The following is a 27,693-nucleotide window of genomic DNA, read 5'->3' as shown; positions in this document are numbered from 1 at the left end:
TGGTTAGGGTGCTGGCACTGGCTGGGGCAACACCGGAGCTGGTTGTGATACTGGAGCCTGTTGGGGTGCAGGTGCCGGTTGGGGTGGCACCCCTGCAGCATCTGGGTCGAAGTGAGTGGGCGCTTTCCTCTTTCTCGTAGAACGGCGCATGTCGATTGAGTATGAAAAAGAAATATAAAAATAAATAAAGTGAACATAATAACAATATTCGTGTTCATTCCGCCAGCGTCTCTTTCTTAAGTTCAAAACTTCACGCACCATCCTCCATCTCTAAATTAACAACATTATATTTTATTATAACAATATGACATTTAAATTGATATTATTTATTGAGCCAGCCCAACAACAGCTTATATAAATTAATTATTTGAGACGTATCTTTATAGAGAAGGCTACGGTGTAGTGAAATTAATGACAAATACGGACTGTAAATCAACACAAACTAAAACCTTTGGGTATAATAAAGCTTGCCACTGCTTAATCATAATTAACACTTGGGTTATAAAAATTAATACATTTTATCATGAAAATACAATACTGATTTGCCAAATGTAAGCAATAAAGTTCGAGAACACGAAACCTTCGCCAGTCAGAAACACTAAAAATTCTGAATTAACACTGCTATTACAGGAACAACAATCCAAGAAACAGTGGTCAGGCCCGTATCTACCTGTACGGAAAACACACATCTCCATACACTTTGTCCATCAAGATGAAAGTAAGCAATTCCCTGTTGGAAATAAGTCGTAAGGCATTTACTGGTTATCCTGAGTATTATACATGTCAGAGTAGGACACAAGTCACAAAAATATGTCTGTAATATAAAACTATGTTTTAAATATGTATAATTAGTGATATTTATTTTTGGTACGGGTTCAATAATGCAATAGGTGGTAGAACTAATTCATGCTGTAAACCGTGACTACATTTGCAATATTAAGCGTGAATAACTAATAATGTAGTTTTACAGCTCCCAGCCGCACCGGAGACAATACAGAAAATAAACATGGGTGTATGCCCCTAGATCCCCTATAAACTTGGACACACAACCGCAGACATCTAGCTATGCCTCTGTCAGGCACTTAGCGATAGCCGAAACAACCCCACACCAAAAACTGGAATAGTGCATCGCGACCCCGGCAAAGCCCAGACGTGGCTTGCAAGCAACTAGCGCCACTAGGCCCCCGCCTGCCACTCTTCAACATGTTGTTATATTTAAAAAAAATATATATATACACTTGTGATTTACTGTTAATACATTAACATTGCTGTACATCGACAAATCCTTGATCTTGATTTCGAAGCCTTCTGCATCCAATGGACTTTTCTACTGTTACAGCGGTCAGGGATTAAATAAGCAGGGGCCCAGTAGCTCACGGCCCCTACATCGTTGGAGAAAATGCCCATCTTCCTATGTTAAAAAATCATTTTTGACCGTCTGGGCCCCTAAATAAAAATACATTTTTGTAGCTCGTTTATATCCCTGCCGGTTATGATCATAAATAAAGTAGATGCGGTTATAAATAATATGTACGACCGACAACGTCCTGCCCGGCGTTAGACCTAAGCGAAACTTGAAGATTAAAATTAAAACCAAAAGACTTTTTCCTGTGGAAAAATACCGTAAAAATTATCGTCTTATTCACCGTCCCGATAAATCCAACAAAATCACCCATTTAGCCTCTTAATCTACTGCAATCCATTTAACATATGATTCAAAACATCCTACATATTTGTAGTTTACAATTTCAATATGATATTTAAGCTGCAAATTGATCAAATTTAACACATTTTATGAGAAACACCTCTACCAAAATTGTACAACCTTTCAGTTAGAGGGTGAACGTAACTTTTAGCAATCGTGATTAAACCTTTACATAGGCTACGCAACACTAATAAAATGGGTATAGTCCCCAAACAACCAGCCCCATTCTTTAGTGAATGGCACCCAATGTTGACAGATGACAGACAGACAGACACCGGACGCCGTACATCGAGCGATACAATATCTCACCTGAGCACAAGCAGGTAGGTAATTAGGTCACGATAAGAACTATTCAATATGAGGATTTAAATCTTTATCAAATATTATACAGGTGGTCAAACCTCTTTGCTGTAGCTTCAAAAATAAGAAAGTAGGTCACAAGGTCATGGGTTAAAATTATTAAAGATGAGAATTGAAATCTGTATCAAAAGTTATAAATGTTGTCCAAGTTTCTTTGCTGTACATCCAAAAGCAAGAAATAAGGTCAGTAGGTTATGAAGACTATTATTCAAGATGAGTATTGAAATCTGTATAAAATTTTTTTAGATATTGTCCGAATTTCTATGCTGTAAATTTAACAAGAGGGTCACGATGGCCTTATATTGTTCATCTGAGTTTAGTTGCTTGCTGGAACAAATTTCTTTGCTCAAGCTTCACTAACAACAAAAGGGCCAAGATGGCCCTAAATGGCTCACTTGAGTAACACACCATAACAGTGTGAATATATTTTACTCACTGATTTCTTGGAGATGAAGATTCTGACCTATTTTTATTAAGATTGGACCAAACAGCGTGACCTCTTAAAGTATAAACAAGATTTTTTTTTATTTTGTGACCTAGTTCTTTATCCCATAAGACCTAGATTCGAACTTGTCCATTTCATGTGAAGAAACATTCTGACAAAATTTTGAGAAGATTGGAGAAAAATAGTATCCTCTAGAGTGTATAAAAGCTTTTCTTTTGGTTTGACATAGTGACCTATTTTTTGACCCCATGTGACCCAGATTTAAAATAGTCCAAGACTTCATCATAAGAAACATTCTGACCAAGCTCTGTGATGATAGAATAAAAAATTTGCCCCAACGCTCCTCCTAGGGTGTACACAAGCTTATTGTTTGATTTGATCTTTGACCTATGTTTGACCCCATATGACCCAAATAAAAGTTCTACCCAGTTTGCATGCATAGAAACATTCTGACCAAGTTTTATGCACATTAAATAAAAAATGAAGGCCCTATTGCATGCACAAGGTTTTTCTTTGATTTGAATAGGTGACTTAGTTTTAGACCCCAGATAATCCAGATTCAAATTTGGACTGAAAGTCTTCAAAATCATCATTTTGACCAAGTTTCATGAAGATAAGGTCATAGACGTGGCCTCTAGAGTGTTATCAACATTTCGTTTGATTTGACCGGATGACCTAGTTATTTAACCCCACATGACCCAGATTTTGACTTGACCTAGATGTCATCAAGACAGTCATTCTGACTAAATCTAATGAGTTTTAAATATAAACTGTGGACCATAGAGTGTTAAAAAGATTTTCCTTTGATCTGACATAGTGACCTAGTGACCCTATTACGACTTTAGCCTACCATTTGTAATCCCGCTCGAAAGTAGTCCAGAAATATAGCCACATACACCAAATTATTCTTTGATCTAAGACAAGAATAATATGAGCCGTGCCATGAGAAAACCAACATAGTGGCTTTGCGACCAGCATGGATCCAGACCAGCCTGCGCATCCGCGCAGTCTGGTCAGGATCCATGCTGTTCGCTTTCAAAGCCTACTGCAATTAGAGAAACCGTTAGCGAACAGCATGGATCCTGACCAGACTGCGCAGATGCGCAGAGTGGTCTGGATCCATGCTGGTCGCAAAGCCACTATGTAGGTTTTGTCATGGCACGGTTCAAATATATTCTGGGGACCGCGGCTGGATCCGGAAATGACGTCATCAATATGGCCATCAATAACAAAATTACAGCTGCTGAATAATGTCTAAAAATCAGTAAAATGCTAACAATATCAGATATTGTGTCATTAAGCCTATGTGACATTTCTAATGTTTATATTCACACTTCTTCAGAGAAAAAATATATTTAATATATTTTAACAGTTTAATTTGTACCACACCCACTTAGTTTACAATGTATTTGTACACGTCGCTTCTACCTATTGATATTAATTATTTTCGACTATTCGTATGGTGTTAAATTTTCGAAAGTTACAAGAAATACAACATACAGTAAGGGGGTATAAGTTACCAAAATCTGCTTTAAATAAGTACATAGAAGGAAAGGATTTTGACGAATATTCAGTACAAACCAATGCCGTTACAAGCAGTTGTCTATGCTCTATTTATAAGATCATGTGCAAATTACATACAGTGCATCCGCGATGCTATGAATCGCAATTTAACGAAATACCGGTATACTACGAAAAGGTGTTGTGGTCCCGGCTGCGTTCCTTCTTATTTCTATGTAACAAAAGTCGCGGTTTTATGAAAATGCAATTTTACGAAAAATGCGCTCCTACGAATGTATTGTTATGCCCGTAAAGCCTGTTTTCAACTTGTTTTAGTTGCGATTTTACGAATGTATCGTCTAAGTTTTCACACCTTCCATAACGGCGTGAAAATGCTTTAGAGTCGAAAGTGTCACTATCATTTAGCTGGGTGTAAACAGTGATTAAAGTGTGAAAACTTAGTAATCAAATTCGAAACACATACGCTGTACACTATGACACAAGTTAGTGGTTAATTTTTTCTCCTATAACTATCCGATAGGATGGCATACAAGTCACACTTGCTTCGATATCTATACGTCTCAAACAAACACTGCATAAAGAAAATAAAACAATATTTAATCCTGATCGTCTGTATATTGTCGTTTTATTATACCAAACAATTCAGTAAAGGGTAGCTGAGTGTATCGGAATATGCAACTGCGATTTTTTTTCTCGTGCAACAATGTACCCTGTATAATTATGTTTTATGTACATTGAATAAAAAGTGAAGAAAAAAACCCAACCCGTTCTACATTCTACATACCATCTGAGTTCAGATTCGATTAAGATTTGTAGTAAACCGAGATGTACATATAAAATTGGTATACGTGTACTCCGATACGAAAATCACATGTTTAAATATCACGGGTTACGACGTGTAGATATTAATGTGCTGTATAGCGTAATTTCCTATGCTACGCTCGAACGAAAATGCGATATTACGAAAAAAACGGCCGGTCCCTTGGCTTTTCGTAGGATCGCGATTGTACTGTATATTATTTGCAGTTTCATTTTGATTAGATCAAGACAATTATGGCAGCAGAAATTATACATTTTTTTTAACTTAATGCAAGTGTTAACTTCATGATAGTCTTCCTAATTACTCAAAATTACTGATAAATTATACTCATTCACACTTAAAATAAACACTGAGAGTATTTTAATTCGTCTTCAGCCGCGCGATAACAGCTATCTACAGAAAGTATTATTTATTACCCCTGCATTTAAAACGTTTTGAATTTAACATAGGCTTTAGCTAATTGCAGAAGGAAGGGCATCAAGGGCAGGTGGTATGTAAACTGGAACAAAGCAATCATTTCATTTCCTTCTTAAAATATTTTCAACATTTCTTCTCTGCAACTGAAAGTACTTCCCGACAGATCTGATATGTGATATACTCTGACGGTAATGCAACGTAACACTGGAAATGCATGTATAGTTTTAGAACATGATAAATACATGAACAAAGTAAAACATATAGACAGCAAGCTCTTAACGTAGAAACAAAGGAACGCAGTGCGGGAACGCTTGTAAAACAACACTATCGTATTTCACGCAAAACCGGATTAACATTTGATAGCTATGCAATTTTCTAGCTTCGGCGCTCCTCGGACAAAATTTACATTCGGATACCCTCGCTAGCACATGGGATAATTTGGCCGCCATATATTGCGTCTTTGCCGGCTGCAGAAATTAAGCGCGTAACTGGCTTTTATTGTAAGTTAAACTGTGTTTGATGCGTAAATGTGGTAAGGAAGTAATAGATTTAAATCACTAATATATTTTTTAATGAATATGGAAGAAGGTGTTAAATTAATTGCCATTGACGCAATCTAAGAACCTAAATCGTACTATGTACCCCACCCATAATTTTAATGAATAATTTCATATTTGTAACTCTGTTCTTGAAATTATAGGAGTTTTGTGTTGGCTCAAGGGGTTTTTTTGTGCAGATATGCCCGCACGGTATTGAACTTTCGTTTTTAGGCTTGTTTTTACAACGAAAAATGTTACAGAGAAACTTGTAAAAACAAGACCCAGTTAACTAGGCTAATTCCAGAAAAAAGTATTATTAAATCCCCTCAACCGTGTTGAAGCAGTTATTTAAAAGAGAAATCCCCCCCCCCCCACCTGCAGACATTTAACCCCGCTTCCACACCCTGTTCCGTCTTAATACCTCCTTTCCTGTCCCAAAAATTACCACCCTCCCCATTGGGTTCATTCTTTTACCATTTATCAGTGAAATACCCCGTCCCCTGCTTCGGAACTGCTTACACAGTGCACAGACAAAATTGAAACCCCCCTTCCATAAAGACAACCCATTGCTCTATTTACCTGTTAATCCCCTTTTCCACAAAAATAGCTTGTACAAATATGCCCACACATTATTTAATATCTTGTTTTTAGGCTTAAAGTAAACCCTGGGAGATAAAGTACTCGGGGGTCCCTATAGGGGCTTGAACCCCGGACCTCGAGATCTGTAGGCGGACACTAACGGCGTCCCTAAAGGGTGGCCTATATACCTATTATCACTAAAGCCTTTAAAGGCTTGTTTTCATAATGAAAAATGTTATAGAGACTATAAACAAGACTTAAAGAGAAATCCCCCCCAATACACACACACACACACACACAAACACCTGAAGACATTTAACCCCTCTTCCACACCTGGTTACCTCTAAGTACCTCCTTAACCTTTGTCAAAATAACCACCCTCCCCATTGGGTCCATTCACCATATATGTCCGGGACAAAGGGTAAAAATTTGGGAAGTTTAGCTCGGAATCCCTGAAATATCCTGAAAAATAATGGTATGTATGTATGAGACACCTAGCAGGTCTTTGTTTTTATGGGGAAAAGCCAGAAATTTAGTATATGTGTCAGTCCTGAGATTTAGGGTTTGGATAGTAATATTTTAAATCAGATTTATCTCCCTTTATTTTGTTTAGTGTGCATCCATGGGCATTGACAATAGGTCAGAATTTTCACCAAGAAATGCTTCAATTTTATGGGTTATGCTTTGATAAGATACCTTAATTATCTGGATATCCATGTAACTGAATACATGTATTGGGTTTTTAAAACAACAGCCGGATTAATTAATACTGGATTAAATACAGGTTTGTTAAATTCTGTCATTACAGTTTGTAATTACCAATTCAAAGGTCTCGTAAAGTGTTCTGTAATGATTTTATCTCTTATAATTTTGGCACATTCTGTTTATACAGTTTGTTAATATTTTGAGTAGTTACCTGTTTCAAAAATGGCAGTCTTGTATATCACTGTCTCATTCTCTGTTTGCACTTTAAACCGTTTAATCATTTACAGACCTCTAACCAGATCATATTCCTGCTGTGACATATGGACAGGTGTATTTAGGTCCGCAACCTGGTAAGTATAATTTGTATTTGCAACTTGTAATTATTAGCATAACTATGTACGTGTAGTTTACACACTACCTGAAGGATATGTATTTTTGCTGTAATATGCCACTACAAACATAGGTATTTATCTTGCCTCCTACAAGTTTCTTGCATTTTTATTGGTCAATAGACGTCACGTGGAGACAGGATATATTCCATATCCTGCTAGTACATTTCAGATATGAATTTTGATTTTAAAAAAAGTGGCTGCCGCCGTGTTAATTTACAAAATATTAGATAATAGCGTGTAAGTAAAGGGTAGTCGGCAAGATAAAATCGTTACACAGCTTGTTGGTGACAGGATACGGGATATACGCTGTCTCGAAAATCCATATCAGGCGATATGGATTTCCTCGACAGCGTATATCCCGTATCCTGTCACCAACAACGTCAAGCTGTGTAACTAATAATGTTTGAGCTTGAAATATACTTGAATAAGAGATATACCTAATATGAATTGCATGGTATTTTGTGCAACGAATTATCTGTCTTATTACATACCTAAAAAAATTTTTTATTGAGTTTCAATGGACTGCCATCATGCAATATTTTTCCATATTGACGCGGAAGGCTTTCATATTGGACATGGAATGTTTACTTAAGTTGTAATGGAAAGAATTGCGTGACATCCATGTATTTTTGTATTTTTCCTTTTCTTTAGTTACAGAATTAAAACAATGTAAGCATGTGATGATTTGGTGATGTCTTTTACTATAAAAATAAAATTTTAGGTCATCATATTTGAGCATTGTTATTAATTGAATACAGCTCTGCATACACAGAGAACTTGAAATAAGTTTCAATTGAACGTGTATTATAATTTTAATTCTTTAATGTATCTAGACCTAAAATACATATATAAATGTTTGTTTACCGGTATGAGAATGTATTTTTATAACTTATTTATTGTTGTGGTTTGTTTATTTTCAGGTCAATATCCCAGTAAGCAGGTAATGATGTACATGTAATGATCTTTACAGATTTGTGTGGTATGGTGACTGCTTGAGGTCAAAATTTAATCTGTCGGTGAAATACTGAAGGATCAAAGGATGTTGAAGGATATAGGATAGAATGTTTATCTTCTAATTAAATAGTCAACTTAAATCCCTTCAGTTTCATATGCAGTAACACATATTTCAGTTTGTTTTACTCCCTGGTACAACAATTAAATAAGCACTAGATTTACATATTATTTTGAGTCACTAGGGATTCAAACCGCATCAGATTGCACTCTGAACAGGAACAGCCATTATATTCCTACAAATATTTTTCATATATATTAAGATGTGACATTTTTTCTAAATTTAATGCTAAATTTGAAGGAATCTGTTTTGATTTTTAAAGAGTAATAAGCTTCAGTCTGTTATTCACTTATTGTCAGTGTACTAGTGGATGTTGATATGGGTAACTTTAATTTATATGTCTTCTAATCATTTGTAAATGCCATGTTCCTCTTTTTGAATAGTTTGAGACAGACCAAAGGTCACCTAAAGGAAGAGAATTTTCAAAGGTTGTTAAGGTATGTATGATGCTTGCTAGGTGACATAACAAAAATGTCGTTACATGGTCAGTGTTTGTATGTTATGGAGTCAAGTGTTGTAAGAAATAAATGGTAAACTGTAAATAGTGAGCCTTATTTTTTTCTTGGCACAAGTCTACTAACATTTTCAGATAATGACCATGTGTTGATACCATTTTCAGAGATGGAATTAAATCCTTTGATGAAATTTAATAGATAGTGCTCATGAATTTTAATTGTAGAAATTGTGACATCTTGTTATTTGTGTGGAAAATTGTGTATTTCCCATGTATCATGGGGTTATTAATGAGCATGAACCTGTTGCTGGGGATTTGAACACAGTTATTGCTAGAAATCAGCTTTTTAGCTCGACTATTCGAAGAATAAGTAGAGCTATCCTACTCACCACGGCGTTTTTCGTACCAGTCCACATTTTGACAAAGTCAAAAGAGATAAAGCTTTGAAACTTCCAACACTTGTTTACCATCACCATGACCAATTATAGGCAAGAGCACATAACTCAATCAAGGATTTTGGCTGAATTATGGCCCCTTTTGACTTAGAAATCATGGTTAAGTTTTTCGTACCAGTTCATATTTTGACAAAGTCTTTTGAGATAAAGCTTTGAAACTTTCAACACTTGTTTACCATCACCATGTCCAGTTATAGGCAAGAGTACATAACTCCATCAAGGATTTTGGCTGAATTATGGCCCCTTTCGACTTAAAAATCTGGGTTAATTTTTTCGTACCAGTTCATATTTTGACAAAGTCTTTTGAGATAAAGCTTTGAAACTTTCAACACCTGTTTACCATCACCATGTCCAGTTATAGGCAAGAGTACATAACTCCATCAAGGATTTTGGCTGAATTATGGCCCCTTTTGACTTAGAAATATAGGTTTAGTTTTTCGTACCAGTTAATATTTTATGTAAAGTGTTTGACGTATGGCTTTGAAACTTTTATCACTTGTTCAGTATAATAATCTCTATCTGTAGTTCCTGAAAGAGTACATAACTCTGTTATCTATTTTGGCTGAATTATGGCCCTTTTTTGGACTTGGAAATTTGTTCTGTTTTCATACAAGTCCACGTTTTGTCAAAACTATTTGACATATTGCTTTTAAACTTTGAACACTTGTTTATCATCATGATTTCAACCTGTAGGCAAGAGTACATAACTCTGACAACTATTTTGGCTGAATTATGTCCCTTTTTGGACTTTGAAATTGGTTCACACATTGCCATTTAGTGCAAGACTTATTGAAATCCACAAATACAGGAACATTGTCTAATCTTTTTTGAAATACTGTTGAAAAACGAAGTTAAAACCCAAAACAAAACGGTAACTTAATTTGAATATCATGATGAATCTTTATCAAACTTGGTAAGTAGCACCACTAGTAGTTTTGTTAAAATGGGCAAGTCTGTGCTGCTCTGGGGGAAAATATAAATACCGTAAACTGACTTGATCTCATGAACGTATTGACGGATGTTCATCAAACCTGGTGTGGAGTGGCATTGTAAAGTCCTCTAATGCAAAATTGACCAAATGGTTACTCTCAGTCACTTTTGAAGGATAACAGAAAAAACAAATAAAAGAAATATTTAATTTACTTCTTATCTTTAAGTCATTCCAATGTTAACTAATGAGCTGTCTTGTATAATATATAAAAAAAAAACATCTGTAAGTCTAACTGGGTCAGAAGCCATGTCAGATGGTCAATATTAACTTCAGTTAAGCTACTTCAATGCATTTCTGCCTTCTGTTTTAAACTGTTTGCTCTTAAGATGATTGGTAAGTGCCCTAACTGTGCATATTGCTGTTGTTGGTATTGAACCTAAAGTCTGTGATTTCCTTGTATACCTTGATCCCTTCATTGCTCATGTATGGCCTTAACAAAAACATTAATAATGATGAAAGGATTCCTGTCTTGTGCCTTGTGCATATTCAGGTTCTTTGGTTTATAGTTGTACAGACAGATATTGCATTCAACAATGCATCTGCATCGGATACTCATTTTAGTTAACTTTTTAGCTTGACTACTGATTATGGAGAGCTATTCTACTCATCCCTGTGTCTGCATCCTGTTTCGTCACCTTGGTTAAAGTTTTGATGCACTTCCTCCAGACCTTTGTTATTACTTCATTGATTTGCTTTGAACAGTCTTATAATAATTGTTTCGCATCATCACCCACATCATTACGCACATGGGTCATGACTCTTACACCAATATTTCATGAATTATCCCTATTTTCACCTAAAATTTCAAGCTAAAATTTGGATGCACTTCACTTCATTTCTGTTATTATTAAATGGGTTTAATTCAAACAAAAGATATTGTTTCACATCATCACCCACATATGACACAATGTCAGTAGGTCCGGTACCAATTTTTCATGAATTATGCCCCCTTTTACTTAGAATTTTATGCTAATTTTGTTTCATTAGTTCATCTGTTTCTTGAAAAAAAAAGATGAGTTATTGTCGCTTGATCGGCTGGTAAAGTTCCACCATCAATAGCTGACCTTGGACTTGGAAAATATCATAAGCTGACTGTGTACATCAACAAACATAACTCTATCCTGCTTTTTGCAAGAATTACGGCCCTTTATGGCTTGCATACACTAGAGGCCACGTTTTTGCTCCAATCTTCTTGAAAAATGTCATACCGTTCGCTTTCTGAAAATTTTGGAAAAGTTTGACTCTGGGTCATACATTAAAAAACCAGGTTACTAGGTCAAATCAAAGAAAATGCTTGTTTACATTCAAGAGGCCACGTTTCTTGGTCCAATCTGAATGAAAATTGGTCATAATATTTGTCTCCATGAAATCGCTAGGTAAAACATGTTTATACTGTTATGGTGTGTTACACATATGAGCGACCTAGGCTGGCATGTCATAAACAACCTGTGGAAATGGTAGATACAGATGTCAATACTCGTGTTTAATTATCTTAACTCTGAATTACTGAGTCTTTTGTGATTATCTTATCAATGATGTCTTTCCTAATTGATATAAATATGGTGGTCATCTACTAGGCTTTTAACTATTTTGATTTCATATTAATTTCATGCATGTGTTGCGGTGTTCTTGGCCACTGGCTTTACAGTTTGTATGTATGTCCCTTGACAGTTAAGTTCTTTGGAACCTGTGCCAATACTTCGGTAACATAAATTGCATCAGTTCTTGCAGGGCATAAAAGTTATCATTGGATCGATAGTCTTCAATTATTGTCATTTTATAATATTTTTGTTTATGGTTTACTTACTATTTTGACATTTCTGTTTGACCCAGTAAGTCAAATAAGCTCAAACTGAAATAATTTCAGAAATTTCTTTTTCAGGATAAACTACTGTCCACTGACCAAAAAATTGAAATTTTAATATATTGTTTTTAGTAAAATATGGCTGAGAGTGTTGAAAGTAGTCGGCTATTTCGTGCCATTGGAAAGTTTCTTGAGTCCAATCCAGGACGGTCCAAGTCACCTAAGTATGAAAGGGTTATAATTCTTTCTGATAGCAAAGGTAAATATTTGCAACATGAGCATGCTGCAGTTTCTTCCTTGTTAAAAATTCCAAAAATTGAATACTGGTACTTCAATGGTAGGTCTACTCATGATGGAGTTCAATATTTGATCAGTAACATTGAACTTCTAAATAAGTCATTGCAGAAAACCATTGTTTTATTCTGGCATTTTACCTGTGATCTCACCCTGATGCCAGATAAACATGGTCATCGTTATATTTTACCCAGGTTTCCTTCCTTTGAAGATATCAAAGTCCATCTTCAACCTGACTTGGACAAACTTGTCGCATTAGGTCATTCCAACAAGTTTGATGTTGGAATTCTTGAAGTACCACCTATTTTCTGCAGCTTGTGGAACAGAAGAATAGGTGATTTGGACAGGCCCGATATAGAAGATAGTTCTTTAAATAATCATGTTATTCTTGTTAATGAATATTTAAGGGACTTGAACAGTTCATTAGGATTTAACTCTCCTAAGTTTGAACAAGATTTTGCTATGTATAGGTCTAAGACTACAGGTAATAATGCATATAAATCAAAGGTAACGTTCACCAGTTCTTTACTTCTGGATGGTGTACATCCTCACCCATTAGTTGCAAGGAAGTGGTTATACCGAATTTGTCAGTCAGTGTCTGAATAGTTTTTTTTCTGTACCCGAGAATCTGTTCCACAATTATAAATAAAAATTGAGCTACTAAGTAGTAAGTCCTGCGATGGAAACCTTCACAATGTACTGGATCTCCATTATGGGGGATGTTACAGTTATTCACATATCAATTAAGTAATGTTGCAAAGTAGAACAGTAACTTAGTTTTAAGTATTGTCTGATCCAAATGTGTAGTTTTTAATGACAGGTCAAATACTTTTGATGAAGTGTACAAACCTGGAAATGGTGCTTTAATATGTACTGCGTTGTGTAGTCTGAAAAACAGGCATTGTTTTTTTCCAGTATTTATACAAGCAAGTCATCACACCGGTAATACTGCCAATTTCAGAATAGCTCGCCGTTTCAGTGTTTGCATCATACACTTGTAGTCACTGACTGATATCGATTTTCTTATCGTGAGTGGCTAATTTTGTAATCGTCATTTACATAAACTCCGCCCAAGACGCGAGTCAAGTGATGTGGGGTTTTTCCATTAATTTGTCTAAACAACGCGTAACTTGTCAGTCATACGATGTATTTATGGTTTTAAAAAGATAAGATATTACAGTTTAAGCCGTATCTCAGAATCAGTTTCAAATCAAAATTTTTTTACAATCTGTGACTGATTACAATTCAGTAAAACTGTCCCGATTAGTGTCGCATTATCTAAAAGTACTTAATTTTTCTGTCACCGATAATAAAAATCATTAATCCATTCTAGCCTCACTACAAAATGCAAATTAAGTCAGCGCATAAAGTTTATACATGTAAAATTACACATGTATTTTTATCACTTGGTCACAGATCTAAGTTTACAATAGTAAATCATAGCCCGATTGGCATCACTTTTCATGTCAAAAAAAGCAAACAATATTTAATTTAAACATAAACTCCCTGTTTAAATACGTTACTCAAGCTATAAAGGTAATAAACAGTTCTGTGAGTTTGAGATTCTAGCAAATATTGGCTTGAATTAACTGGAATATAGCCGTGGTACATTGGAAGAACCTCTGCAAGAAACTACCAAATTTCTCAGATAAAGAGGTATGATCGGTAGCAAGGCTCGAACCCATGCCCTCCCTACCCACCCAATTTACCAAATCAGAGGTTACAGTGATTTCAAGTTAGCGACTAACCACTTGACTACGGGGATAGTCACACTACAATTCGGAGTTTAGAAATCACACGGGTAGATTATTGCAATAAAGCAGAAGTCAGCATTGATATAGGGCGAGGAGTTAGACTAACAGCTTATTTTTACATCTATTTTTTTTTCCGTTTGACTAAAATATTCATGACATCGCATACCACTTGGTTTCTGTATGCAGTAATAACGGGTTTCTATGAAAAATGTATGGAAGACTTTTCCTATGAAATTTCAATCGATGACAATCCTTTGCTTTAGTATTTTACACATCACGTGTATATATACAGATAGAACTTACGTGTCTCAAAAGAGGACTCGTTTGAGAGAAAATATCAGTAAAAGTATTTTATCTTTTCATTTAAAACTGTGATAATAGACTTTGAATTGTAAAAGGCGATCTTGCATATACTTTATTCACCGTTAGATTGCCTGTCACAAATACTAGAATTTAACGATCGTACAATTTGACAATATACAGTTATATGCAGTTAATCTGTTAATCAGAATCACGTGTGTTTTTGAAAGTTTAAAATCATAACTATAGTTTTCCTGTCATATCTTGTCCAACTTTGACAATTCTGGGCGTCGAACTTTGAAAAATCGAAATACATGTAGCATTTTAGAGACCAGACTCAGATGGACGCATAATTATACTAGTAGTGACCTCATCACATTGTATTTTACCGACAATCGGATTACACCTCATCATATGTAGCTTTTTACCATGTAAGAAAGGAAATACGTATTAGTTTAAAGAATATTGACTGCTTGTTTATCTGCAACATTTAGTAATTTTTGAAGCAAAAATGACAATAAAAAAGTGCGAAGACTGCAGTCACACTCAGCGTGCGTTGAGCTCTTTACAGAACTGTGCGATAAACATGTGAAGAAGAAATGAATTACTGAACATGACTTAGTGCTATATCAGTGACCTAAAGCATGTTCAGTAGGGTGATATCAGTCATAACTGGCGCGCTAAAATAGCCATGAACATGGCAGGAGGACTGCATGTAAACCGTCGAGTGGCGACTGGACAATAAATCTCTTTATTACAAGGTCATAGAATTCCATTCTGTATGTAACATATTATTTTCAGCAAGGTGTGACAGAACTTTGAGCCTCTAAAAACAGAAAGGCACTGTTCATGTATATACTAGTTATTATCTGACGTTTACGATTCTAGGGACAAAGCTTTCAGTTGTATTTCGACAAGATATTTTAAGTATATAAACAAACAAATAAATGAATGAATGAATAAATAAATAAATAAATAAATAAATAAAGCAACTTAAATTTTTGCTTACTTTATTAAATCTTTATTCTTTACTGATTTTATGTATTAAAGTAATAAATCAAATGTAATTAACAGTCACAATAAGAGGCATGGACTAAAAAGTATTGCATGATCTTGAGATAAAAGTATATCTCGTGCCGTCATGATGACTTTAAAACGATTTAATGACAAAAAATCTCTGGTCGCGACATGATTATGTTTTTTTTTTTTCACATAATATATATAATTATGTATGTTCTAGCAGTTATTATAGGTCATTGCCACGAGCTACGGTAATTTTTGAGCTAGATATACTGGTCTTGACGAAAAAAAGAAAGAAATTTTTTTCCGAAATGTAAAACACAATGTCTCATCTGATCAGGAGTGATGGGGTCATTATGTCATGTATGTTACCACAGTGTATTAAAATCTTGCAACAGTATGCATGTTGACAAATGGTGTGTTTACAATATAGTCAATGTCGCCAAAATAGTTTCATACTATGAAATAATCTGGAATAAGACCTGATTCGCCTTGTTAAAAAAAAAACAAAACAAAAACTAAAACACGGTAATGAGATACAATATTGGTTAATCTATTTTCAACACTAAGTCGTAAAAATATCAGATATGTGGTCTTACATTTCTTATTAATAGCAAAATACTAATCAAGGTGCTGTTTCTAAACTATTTGAAACAAATTTGTGTAATAAAACTAAATCATACTCATTATAATTAATTTATCAACGAGTTCAAATCCCTTCCTGGGATATCCAGATAGAAAGAAAGCAAACAGAACTGTAACATGCACACGACAGTCTGGACGTGTGTTCGTGTCATATGATCATCCAGAATTACTTGATGTTGGCACGACATCTTCATATGAGGGTGGCAAAGGTGGTGCACCGGGCAATGGTTGTCCGGATTGCCTTTGGCAGTCATTTGTGGTCACGGGAAACGGTGTCGTTATCCCTGGTATATGTAGAGGAGGCCCGTTTGGTGCCATAAACTGAAACGGAAAATACAATGGTGTTGGAACTTGTCCATGTCGGGTTACATCAAATGGTGACGCAAAAGGTGTAGATTCGTCCATTTTGTCTTGTGAACCAACTGTTGCCGTTGGTTTCGGAAACCTCACCGGAAAAACTGGGTTTGTTTCTAAACGTTTCTCAACAGGGTTTTTTAGTTTACAATTTTTACGATAGCTGTTATCTTTCTGTGCAATGACAGTCTGGAAATAATGCGACTCCCGTTCTAAGTCACGTGGTACTTTGCTACTGTAGTGTTTCTTTAAAATTGCAATATCAGCCTGCAGTTTAATGTTTATCACTCCTGGTCCGGTACCATTTACCAAATATTTCTCCGGATTGCTATTAATGACAAAGTCCCTAATCTGTCTCTCAAACGTTTTGGCTGTAGAAATGTGCGCCTCCTTTTTCACTTTCAGCTCTAATTCAATTGTTTTTATATCCTTTTCAACATTTTGTTTTCTTCTAATAAGTTCGTTAATGGTAGTTTTTTCCTCATGATGAAAATCCAGCTCGCCGCACTGGCGAACATCCTCACACTGGCCCAAATCACAGCTTCTTTGCGTATGATTGGTTCTGAGGTGACATTTTGTACATCTTTTCTTACTTTTATCTTTTATGATGTTTAAATTGTACATTTCGCATTTCTCATCGTATGCTGTCTCTAGACTACGAAGTTCACAACGTTTTAGTTCTAGTTCCTCTTCTTTCAAGGCAATGTCAATAGCAACAGGAGATTTGTACGTGAACTCTGGTGTACCCGATCTTGTTTCTGTAAGGTTAGAATTGTTAAATACTTCTTCCAACTTCCGTCGTGAGTAGCCTGAAAAAAAAATCACATACTGATCATCATCATCATCATCATCATCATCACCACCACCACCACGATGAAAAGACGAAGGGAAAAAGAAACATCTTAAGGTTATTCTGCACGTTTTGATCGCTTTTTTTCTGCAATGTAGCAATTTGGTTAAACTGATTTTTCAAAACTTCAGAATATACCTTGAAAGTTTAGCAAATAAAAATGATAAGGTCGTGTGCTTGTTTTTTGTTGTTGTTTTTTTTTTTGCTAGACTGATTTGAAAAATTGGACCTCGTGCAATATTTCATATGGAAAATCATGACTTTCATACCATTTTCGTGAATAGAACTTTTTCTACAATGCAGGTTTTGATGAAACTTCTCACAGTTATAATGCCCTATAATTTAGTGAAATAAAATGTATAGGTCCGTGTGCTTATTTTTGAGACAGTTCACGCAAATTTTAAGATATTATTTTGATTTTTTTAACGTGGGATTTGTTTTTACATCATAGTTCGACTTTAAAAATGTAGGTTCATTGCCATTGTAATAAATTTACTCGAATAATTCATGAAATGATTTCCATTTCCGTACGCCGAATCCAGGCTTTATTCTACGTTTTCCGGATAAATGACGTTTGGCCAGCACTTTCGGTTTATCAAACGTGCAGAACTACCTTAAGTGCAGTGGCAACAATCAGTAAGTTGATATATAGAACAATTATTCGTTGAATAAAATTTTATTTCTGACAATAACTCTACATCAAGTTTCTCGAATTTCCATCAAATATCTATAAACATCTGAAAAAGCAATGACCCCGGACAAAGTGTGGAAAGAAGTGCTTCAGCGTTTTCTTTTATTTTGAAGCAAGATCTTATACCCGACTACTAGTATATAAATGTTTTCTGTCGAATCTTACAATTTTAAGCATTCGAGTTTGAAATTTGATTGGGCAGTCAAAACCGAAACTTGATCACTTAGCGTACTTGAAAAAATCTCTTACGAATATTTGAGGTTTTAACTTTGCTTGAAAAACAAAACTGAAAATGCGAAGATTTATGTTTTTTTTTCATGTTTTCTCCGCAACTAGGTTAAGAACAAAGTTTGAAGACGAAAAGAGACGAATTTTGTTTGTACACTACTGTAGCATTGTATATATTTTCTGTACACAAGCAAACATTTTTGTCCCGCCGTGCGAATCACAAAGAAGGAATTATGTTGGAAACTTTCAAGTCTTAATGCATTTCTGTAAAATGTCACACCTCTTTTTAGTGAAAAGTAAGTTTGCAATATTTTAAAGTCGAAATAAATATCATTCACTTCTAGACTTGTATAAACTACTATCGAAGAAATGTTGTTTTTTTAAAGAAATGTACACCATGTGAAACAGTACCAGAGTAGTTAATTTTAAATGCAAGCTCTGTCATGAAAAAACTAGCACATGCAGATTTGCTGTTAAGTACGGGCCAGGAAAAGCAAGCACATCCGCGAAATAAGAGAAACTGTAGAGTAGAGTAAGAGCATTGGACTCTAAGAAGGAGGTCACAGGTTCAATTCCCTTATTATAAAGCGGACTTTGACCATGAATTCAACGGCCCCTTCTTTCGGTGCCTTTTAAGGAGCCACTCTTTCCGCTTAAGACGCTGAAAGTTATAACTGAAATACTGTTGGTCTCCATAGATAGTGATCACCATTTTTTTTCGAGTTTAAAACAACAAAGCTGTTGTTTTGATGCATTTGTATTGGTATAGTGCAAAATAGGAGTTGAAGCAAGTGTAAACTAAGAAAGCGAAATTAGAAACTTTGCGCATTTCCCGTGCAGCACAGTATTTCACAGTAGTTTCATTTTCACTATGCATTAAGAAAATTTTCTTACCATCGGTTTCAATTCTTTTTTGTCGTTTTGCAACGGGAGTTGCCGGAGAAGCTCCATCAAACACTTTTACATTAAGTTTCGGCTGATCAGTTCCGCCAGTGCACGTTGTAGTTTTTAGAAAATCCATGAAACTTTCATCTGTCAAATCAACCCACACTTTATCTTCATCAAAATACGAAAGCCTAACACTATCATATCGACGGATATATTGCACATTTTGCTTAATTAATGCAACAAATCCACACCTTCCCAAGTTTACTAAGTCTTTTAGAGCCGTTGGAAATGGCGAACACCTAGGTTCGCCATGATACGAATAATGTACTTTTACGGTCACAATATCTGCCTCCATCATGATCAGAGTCCTAGGTAAAAGTGCTGCATTACACGCAGTGTTAACTCATTTTAGTTTTGCATTTTCTCTGCATTTTACCCAATGAAATGAATGGTTAGTTTAATTTGACCCTACATATGTTAATACTCGGGGTTATTTCCAAGCAAAAAGGGAATTTATTGGTGTAAGCATGGGCCATGTAGTATTTAACTGAAGTCATTATATGCATAGCCTCAGGCGCGTTTGATAACGTCAGTTAACACCTGTTGGCTGTACTTGTCAATCAATTGTAACAAAATCATTCAAAAGTAGTCAAACACGTTTTCTTTTTGTCTCGTAAAGATGTCAAAAGAGTGCGCAAAGAAAGTAAATGAATATGGTAGGGAATATATTCCTGGACAGCATTTAAGCAAAGACATGCGCTATCTCATAAAAAACGTTATTATGGAAAAAGGTGGTAATCCATATTCAGGAGAAATTCCAAGAGGCGTATTCACGCAGGTATCCTTACAGTTGAAAGTGTCTCGTTCAACAGTAAGAACAGTCTGGAAGGAATACTGTGACTTTGGGACAGTTGAAGCCCATCCGCACAACCGTGGACGGAAGCCCATAATGAGTGACCAAGAACTGGAATATGTCGAGTACTTGGTAAACGAGAAGCCATCAGTGTACGGATTTGATATCAAAAGAAAACTTCTTCAGAATGCTGATGTCGACGTTTCGCTACCTACAATAAGCAGAACTATACGGCACAGATTTGACCAGGAGTGGACATACAAAAAAATGCAAAGACCATGTAAGGATAGATTTACACTACAGAACTTGGTCTACACTCAAGCGTTTTTAGATGAGTTGCATGAAGCAAATCCTTACAAACTGAAGTTTTTCGATGAATCGGGTTTTAAACTTCCGGAGGCAAATACGACAGTATATGGTCACGGGCCGGTTGGTGAAAGAGTCATCGAAGTACAGGATCGACGTCAGACTAAAAACGTCACACTGAATTTGCTTGTTGGACTGACGGGTGTATACGCAGACGTTGTTCACGGGCCGTCTAATACCCAGTCCTACCTGGAGTTTTGGGAAGATGCTGCTGTCTACGGGACTGACATTTACGGGGCTCCTATTCTAACCGCCGGGGATATAGTTATTGTTGACAACTGCCCAACGCACAGGAATGCCGGCGGTCGAGCTTTGTCGCTATTTTTGGACAACCTTGGCATACACTATGTGTTTACTCCAAGCTATTCACCGGACTTAAATGTTGCGGAGTTTGTTTTTCCACAACTGAAATCAAAACTGAAAAATGAACCTTATAGTGCAATGTGTAACGACAACATGGAGTATGCTATATTTTCCGCGATTGAACAAATTTCCATGACCGACATACGTGGACATTTTACCAAGACTGGATATATCAATTTAAAGTAAATACAAATTACACCTTTGAACAATAACAGACAAAATGTGTGGCATTGTCCGTACGTATTGACCTGGCACTCATCTGCTTATTAATCGTCATCATATTTTCGGGCGTGTTCGTTATTTTACGTTATATTTGTATTCTGAAAATATCTACATTAATTAAAATAACCCCTATAGTTTACTATGACATGGTGGTGTTGTGGTAAGCTCTCCGGCTTCCACGAACGCAGCCACGGGTTCGAATTCAGTTCAAACCATTTTTATGAATTCGATGTAATGTAATTTTATTGATATTGCTCTATTTTTACAATATGTCAGAAACATATTCACATTTTGAAGAATTTCTTTCATGATTAACTTTTATCGTGTACTGACACCGGTTGCTTGAATTTACCGTTGAATAAAGGAACACTTGTCAGTGTTGAAGATCTAACGTATGACCAACTTATAATGGTGAATATTTCAAATGTTACAGCAATTTACTGTTTGTATGCAAAATTCAAACTTTTTTACCGTGCCGATTTCTATAAGTTTTATATAATTCATGATATTTCTTCAAGCTTATTAAAGTGGAGAAAAAAATCAAGAGATGGCCTCTGTCCAAAACGTTTGCAGAGAAATCATTATTCCATTAATTTGATCAAAAGAAAGGTCAAACTATTGGTAAACAACTATCATGAAACACAAAATAAAACTGAATATCATCAAGTAAAATGGCTTTAATGAGACTGAATTGTAACTCCTACATTGAAAAATTAAGGTCAAGTCCTTTAGGACTGTTCTAAATTTTGCTCACTTCATTAAAAAATAAACTTGGGACAGAAGTAATACCTACCTTCATTTCTTACACAATATGTACTCTAAAGAGTTATGGCAAAATAGAGAACTTTTAACGCATGTAACTCAGTTTTTTTAAAGATGTCTACGTTTCAGTGGTAAATTCACTTTGAACAGCAAGAAATTACTTTATCATATTTTTTTCACTTTTGTACAACAAATCAGTAACAACATAAGGAATATTCACGAGTTCCAGGTCAATAATGACGGACAATATTATATAAATATTGCATTTCTGAGATGGCAATATGAAAAATGTTCACCGCAAGATATGAATATCGACCGAGGCGCCAGTCGAGGTCTATATTCATATTTTGAGGGGTGAACATTTTTCTTAGAACACTTTTGATTATACCGAAAATACATAATGGTCCAAACATTAACTTCTGGAAAATCAATATAATGTTTTATAAATAAAACAATTACTAACCGAATAAAGGAGTCTTCACGTGTAACGAGTTTGCTGTTTAATAAAATAAAACTCTTTTGATAGCATGATTTACATATCGTTGGCCTCTATATTTATGCGCATATCTAAACATTTGGAAAACGGCGAAAACTTTCTTATTTCTAAACAAAACATTTAAGCATTAGCACACGTTTTCTTAGTTACATCATTTCCAGTCTGATGGTGATAGTTTCGATTCAATATTTGATACAGAATTATTTTCGAAATGTTTGGCACGTAGAACAAATCATTAAATATGATTCGATCGGGTTAACACATGCATGAACACTAGAAAATGTAGTTTAGTCCTAAAGTATAAGCGCCTCGCCCGAAAATTTATCGTTTTAGTCCTTTAATCAATGCGAATGTACCAATCTGTCAACAGGAGATATGAAAAAATGATGTCACATACGCAGAAAAAACGAAATAGCGCTGTTGCGCATGTGATAAGAATTTATGGATCATAAGAAATTATGGATCATATCACATGCGCAGAAATTGAAATAAACGATTTTGCGCATTAGATATAAAATCACCGGAGAATATGATATTTTATTCAAGTTAAACTAATGAGTAATTTGTATTGGACATTAATGAGAGGTAAAATTAATATATTTATCCCAAGAATAGTAAATCATTCAGTTGTAATCCGTTTAGTAACTTGCACAAGATTATCGTGCGTCCAAGGTTTATATACTCCAATTATTGGTTTTCTATTAATTCGAAGTCTTCATATTGTGTAAATGTTACGTACATTTAGATACCATACCCTCCCTCCTATAACTGCTTTATTCCCAGTATATTACGTTTGATAGCTATGTATCCAGGGGTGTTCAAAGATAATCCGTCATAAAATTACCTTGGGGCTATATTGCAAAATAATTATTAGTTACCTGTATTTGAAAGTAAACAGTGTCGATTATAAAGAGGTCAACTGCTACATTATCAGAGTTTATTAATAGTCACTAAATTTACAAATGATTGAAGTGATCGTTTACAAGAACTAGGAAAACAAATGATGGATTGTTTATGTTGGACTACATAACGAGAGTTGTCATTCTACAATTTCGATACTTGAACTGTGCTTATGTAATACATTTGGAATGAACATTGAAAGTGTTGACACATGATTAGATTGAAAGACACATAGATCGAGTGTTTAACAAACAGACTGAAAAGTTTGAAAACATTTTATACAAAACTTTGTTGTTGTTTTTTACGATATAGTGACACTGTATATTTGTAAAGAAATATTGTTATGGTATAATACACAATACGAGACTGTACCTACTCAATACATCACAGTGTTTTGTTGTTACTTCTCCGAATGATTCGGTGTGAGAGAATCGAACTAAGAAATAATAGCAGTTTTGTTGTATTTCGTTTAGAGTACATCAGTGTCGATCTTCAGACGGTTTAAATCTTTAATCTTAATAATTTTATGTGCATATGCTGCGGACGTGTCATGCACATGTATGTATGCATTATGCAGGATTATCTTGAAATAAATTCCCGTAATATTTTACTTTTATACCTAACCCTTTACATCGCTTTTTTGTACATTTAAACCACTGCGATCGATAGAAATATACTTATGGGCGGAGCAAACTACACGCGTCATCCTCTCACCGATAACTAGAGTGACATCTACGTCATTTACTACCTGCGTTTGATGTAAACGCCCATTCGGCGAGCTTTTCTGAAATTGGCAGTAATTAGTAGGAAAAAACAACTTCTTTATAATTATGAGAAGCATGAAATTTTTCAAAATTGTATTTGTTATATATTACTTAGTGCAAGTTACATACCTGTTGTCATGATAAATTTTTGTTTGCTTTGTATTTTATTTTTCAAAATGGTACTGTCTTGCTTACCGACTAAACATTATTGTCATAATTAAGAAGTGAACTTTTTCTAACAAACCAGATAACATGATGAAAATAAATCATGACCCTCGTACCATTCGTGCATAAATTAACATTTCTCCATTAAATTATAAGTACTGTGTTTGGAGAAGATTGTTTTTTTAAATACAATCTCCAGCGTTTTACTTAGACTTAAATTATACATTTCAAATGTAAAAAGAATAATCTTATATTCTGTTTATGTTATGTTATTAAATGTATTTATATCAGTTGCGATGTACCATTATTTGGTTGACATGTGAATTTTTTTGTAACTATGTCCTAATGAAATGGCCCATAGCTTTCAACACTCTTATCCGCTAATAACTTTTTATTTTTAAACAAAAATTCAGATTTATTTTATTTGTGAAAAGAGACGAAACTTTAACAAATCTCAAAAAACAAAACCAGCTCTCAATACCTAGAAGGTCGTTATTGGACAGTAGTTGAACTGGAGTTGTCCATGTGGGAACCAAGAAATAGCCGCATTGTTGTGAAAGTACACTGATGTCATCCTGCTGCAAAGTTCCAAATGGTAAACACTTCTAAAATCACATCTTCTTTCCTACCAAGCTAGGAACAATAATGATATAACTGGAGTTGAATGCCTGGGCCCGTATTCATAAAACAACTGAGGAGAAAACTTAGGAAAATCCTTAACTTTGTAAAATTTCCTAAACAACACAGCACAAAGAAAAGTGTAAACTTTATAAGATTTATTGATAATCTTCATTACTATGCCAGACTCTATGAGACAATATTGTTAGACATTCCAAATATCTCGACGATTGTCCACAATATGCTTTGGAACTTTTCCCTAACTTAGTCCCTTAGGGAAAATTTTCCCTTAGGAGCTTTATGAATACGGGCCCTGATCTTTTGCAGGCCTGGGATTTTTCAAGACTGGTACTGATTTCAGGCTTTTATTGGCAATAATTTAACTATAACTATTGAAAATGGGGAATTCAGGCTAGAGAATGTAGTTTTTCAGGCTTTCAGTTTTGACTGAATCCCAGGCCTGCTTTTGCTTCTTTTAAATATATATGAGCACAACCCATGCGACTTTTTAAAGTACAGTGTCATGGTAGGAAAATGATGTTACATGTCTGTATGCAAACAGATGTTTACACAACCTTCTTGATACTATGAGTTCATATATCTCATTTTTATATGCCCGTTTGAAAAATGGGACGTATTACGGGAACGCCCCTGGCGGGCGGATGGGTGGGGGGCATCCACAGACTTTGTCTGGAGCATATCTTCTTCATGCATAGAGGGATTTTGATGAAACTTGGCACAATTGTTCACCATCATGGGACGGAGTGTCATGCGCAAGAACCAGGTCCCAAGGTGTAAGGTCAAAGTCACAGAGGCCAGAGGTCAGATACAATGATGACTTGGTCCGAAGCATTTCTTCTTCATGCATGACTTAGATGTTGTTTAAAGGGCCACATAAAAATTGATGTGTTATGGACATTATTTCACCTGTGCCAAGGTGACCGTTTGTGAACGCCCTTCGTCCGTTGTTATCCGTACAGAATCTCTTGAGATCACATAACAGACCACATCTGCAATCAGTTTTAATCCAGTTGTATTTAAATAATATTTCCTTCTGAAAATTGGCCAGTTCCCATCTTTGGATCCAGAGTTATGGCTCTTTAAAGGGCAGAAATTGCCTATTTTGACTGTTGAACTTGATGGAAACCACATTTTGCAATCATTTTCTATCAGATTTGCCTACATCTTGTAAAGGCGTAATATTTCTGATCCTTTTGAAAACTGACAATTTGACCATTGTGCTGTTGACTGGTATGAAAACTTTCTTGCATGTATAGGGATTTAAAATAATTATTGAGACTTTATTTTTCACAACACATTATTTTTTATTTCTTCAAAAAAATATACTTTTTATACCAAGAGTTATAATGGTAGTATTTGGTTACCACTAAATTAAAATACTTTTGCATAATTATGAAATTTTTGATACCATCCAAATCAAAGCAATACAGTGCCAATAGGAAGTAATATTTGTGACTTTCTACCTAGGTTAAAGTATATTTTAGAATATATATATATAAATATTGAATGAAAATAAAACTATTTAATCCGGTACAGTCTAACAACAGTGTTACGGAAGGCCATTGTATATAGTAATACAGAGCTTTCTCAAAACTAACTGATAAGTTATTCAGTACTACATTACCCACCAACTTTAGTGCGTTATAAGTGAAAATGCATGTTTTTGACACATACATTTAACTTCATTCTTTGATATAAATAATATATATGATTGGCCAAATTTTACTCTAAAGTGAAAATTCAAATGATCATCATATATACAGTGATTAGTGAAAAAAAACTAACTGCAATTAACTTTTTAAGACAATACATTGGTTTTAAGACCTTTCTCATGACACTTCAGTGGGTAATCTAGTATAGAATTACAATATAAATAAGAAACTTCCTTTTCTTCTTGCAATGGTTTCCATAGTCCATAAACTGTTTACACATGTTCTGTTCTTCTGTCTCTTGTATGATCCTTTTTAATGTCTACTTGAAAGTGGCTGAAGTTATGATGAAATTTACTTGGTACTTACAGGTACTTCTCTTAGACATCTGTCAACAAACTGACTCAATTTCATATCCCATGCAGGAATTGATAGGTAAAAGATATCGGTGAAGGTACTTGTTTACAAGCTGATATTATATATCCTTGGATTCTTATTGTCTGAACATAAACTATCTTTTCAACAGGCTGTAGTTATGAACATTTATTGCGGTTTTTCATCTAGTTATGTTAGTATTGATGTTTCTTTGTTGATTGATTTATTGCTGAAATATCTTCATAAATTCTTTATTTCAGTATTTAAGATTTACGTCAATCCAGACAAGCTGTGGTTGCTGGTTTCTTATACTTAGTGGACTGATGGATGATATACCACAAGTTGATCTTTGCATCCAAGGAGCTGTTGTGAATACTGCTCTACAGATATGTTGTATTACTTCTCCAGCAAGCGTTAAATAAGTCTTGATATACTGTGGATTTTCCCAGCATAAAAGCTGTCTTGTTGAAGCAGGAAAAATAAGTCTTGATATACTGATGTAATGTATGTGGATTTTCCCAGCATAAAAGCTCTTGTTGAAGCAGGAAAAATAAGTCTTGATATACCGATGTAATGTATGTGGATTTTCCCAGCATAAAAGCTGTCTTGTTGAAGCAGGAAAATAGAGATGATTCTGCACATACAAGTAAACTGTTGACTACTGTCTTTTTTTTTCTCACACATTGAGCAGCCTGATGACAGATGAATGAGTTCCTGTATCACCAAGAATGGTAGCCAGGTTGTCAACTAAAGATGTTCAGTTTGATTCATAAGTCCCTGATCAAGTGTTCTGCAAGTGTTAATGCTTATTGTCAGCAGATTTATTTTTATTTATTTAGTAAAGTTATAAAATGTA

General features: G+C 35.0%; 2 protein-coding genes across 2 annotated transcripts; one reads left to right on the top strand and one right to left on the bottom strand.

The window, feature by feature from the left end:
- Positions 1 to 630: 630 nt before the first annotated feature.
- Positions 631 to 27,693, top strand: LOC128551947 (uncharacterized; the record flags this gene model as incomplete). The annotated part of the gene is made up of 5 exons (XM_053532912.1): positions 631 to 788; positions 7,391 to 7,441; positions 8,404 to 8,423; positions 8,939 to 8,992; positions 27,098 to 27,693. Coding segments are annotated over 5 exons (445 nt in total), but the record flags the coding sequence as incomplete, so codon positions are not given.
- Positions 15,601 to 19,680, bottom strand: LOC128551948 (uncharacterized). The gene is made up of 2 exons (XM_053532913.1): positions 19,290 to 19,680; positions 15,601 to 17,435 (listed from the first exon to the last, which is right to left on the bottom strand). Exons 1-2 carry the CDS (start codon positions 19,639 to 19,641, stop codon positions 16,429 to 16,431), a joined length of 1,359 nt encoding a protein of 452 aa, XP_053388888.1. The 5' UTR covers positions 19,642 to 19,680; the 3' UTR covers positions 15,601 to 16,428.

This window comes from Mercenaria mercenaria, unplaced genomic scaffold (genome assembly GCF_021730395.1).
Source record: "Mercenaria mercenaria strain notata unplaced genomic scaffold, MADL_Memer_1 contig_1857, whole genome shotgun sequence".
Lineage (NCBI taxonomy): Eukaryota > Metazoa > Mollusca > Bivalvia > Venerida > Veneridae > Mercenaria > Mercenaria mercenaria.
The sequence above is the reverse complement of the archived record's forward strand: the minus strand, read 5'-3'. Positions and strand labels throughout refer to the sequence as shown.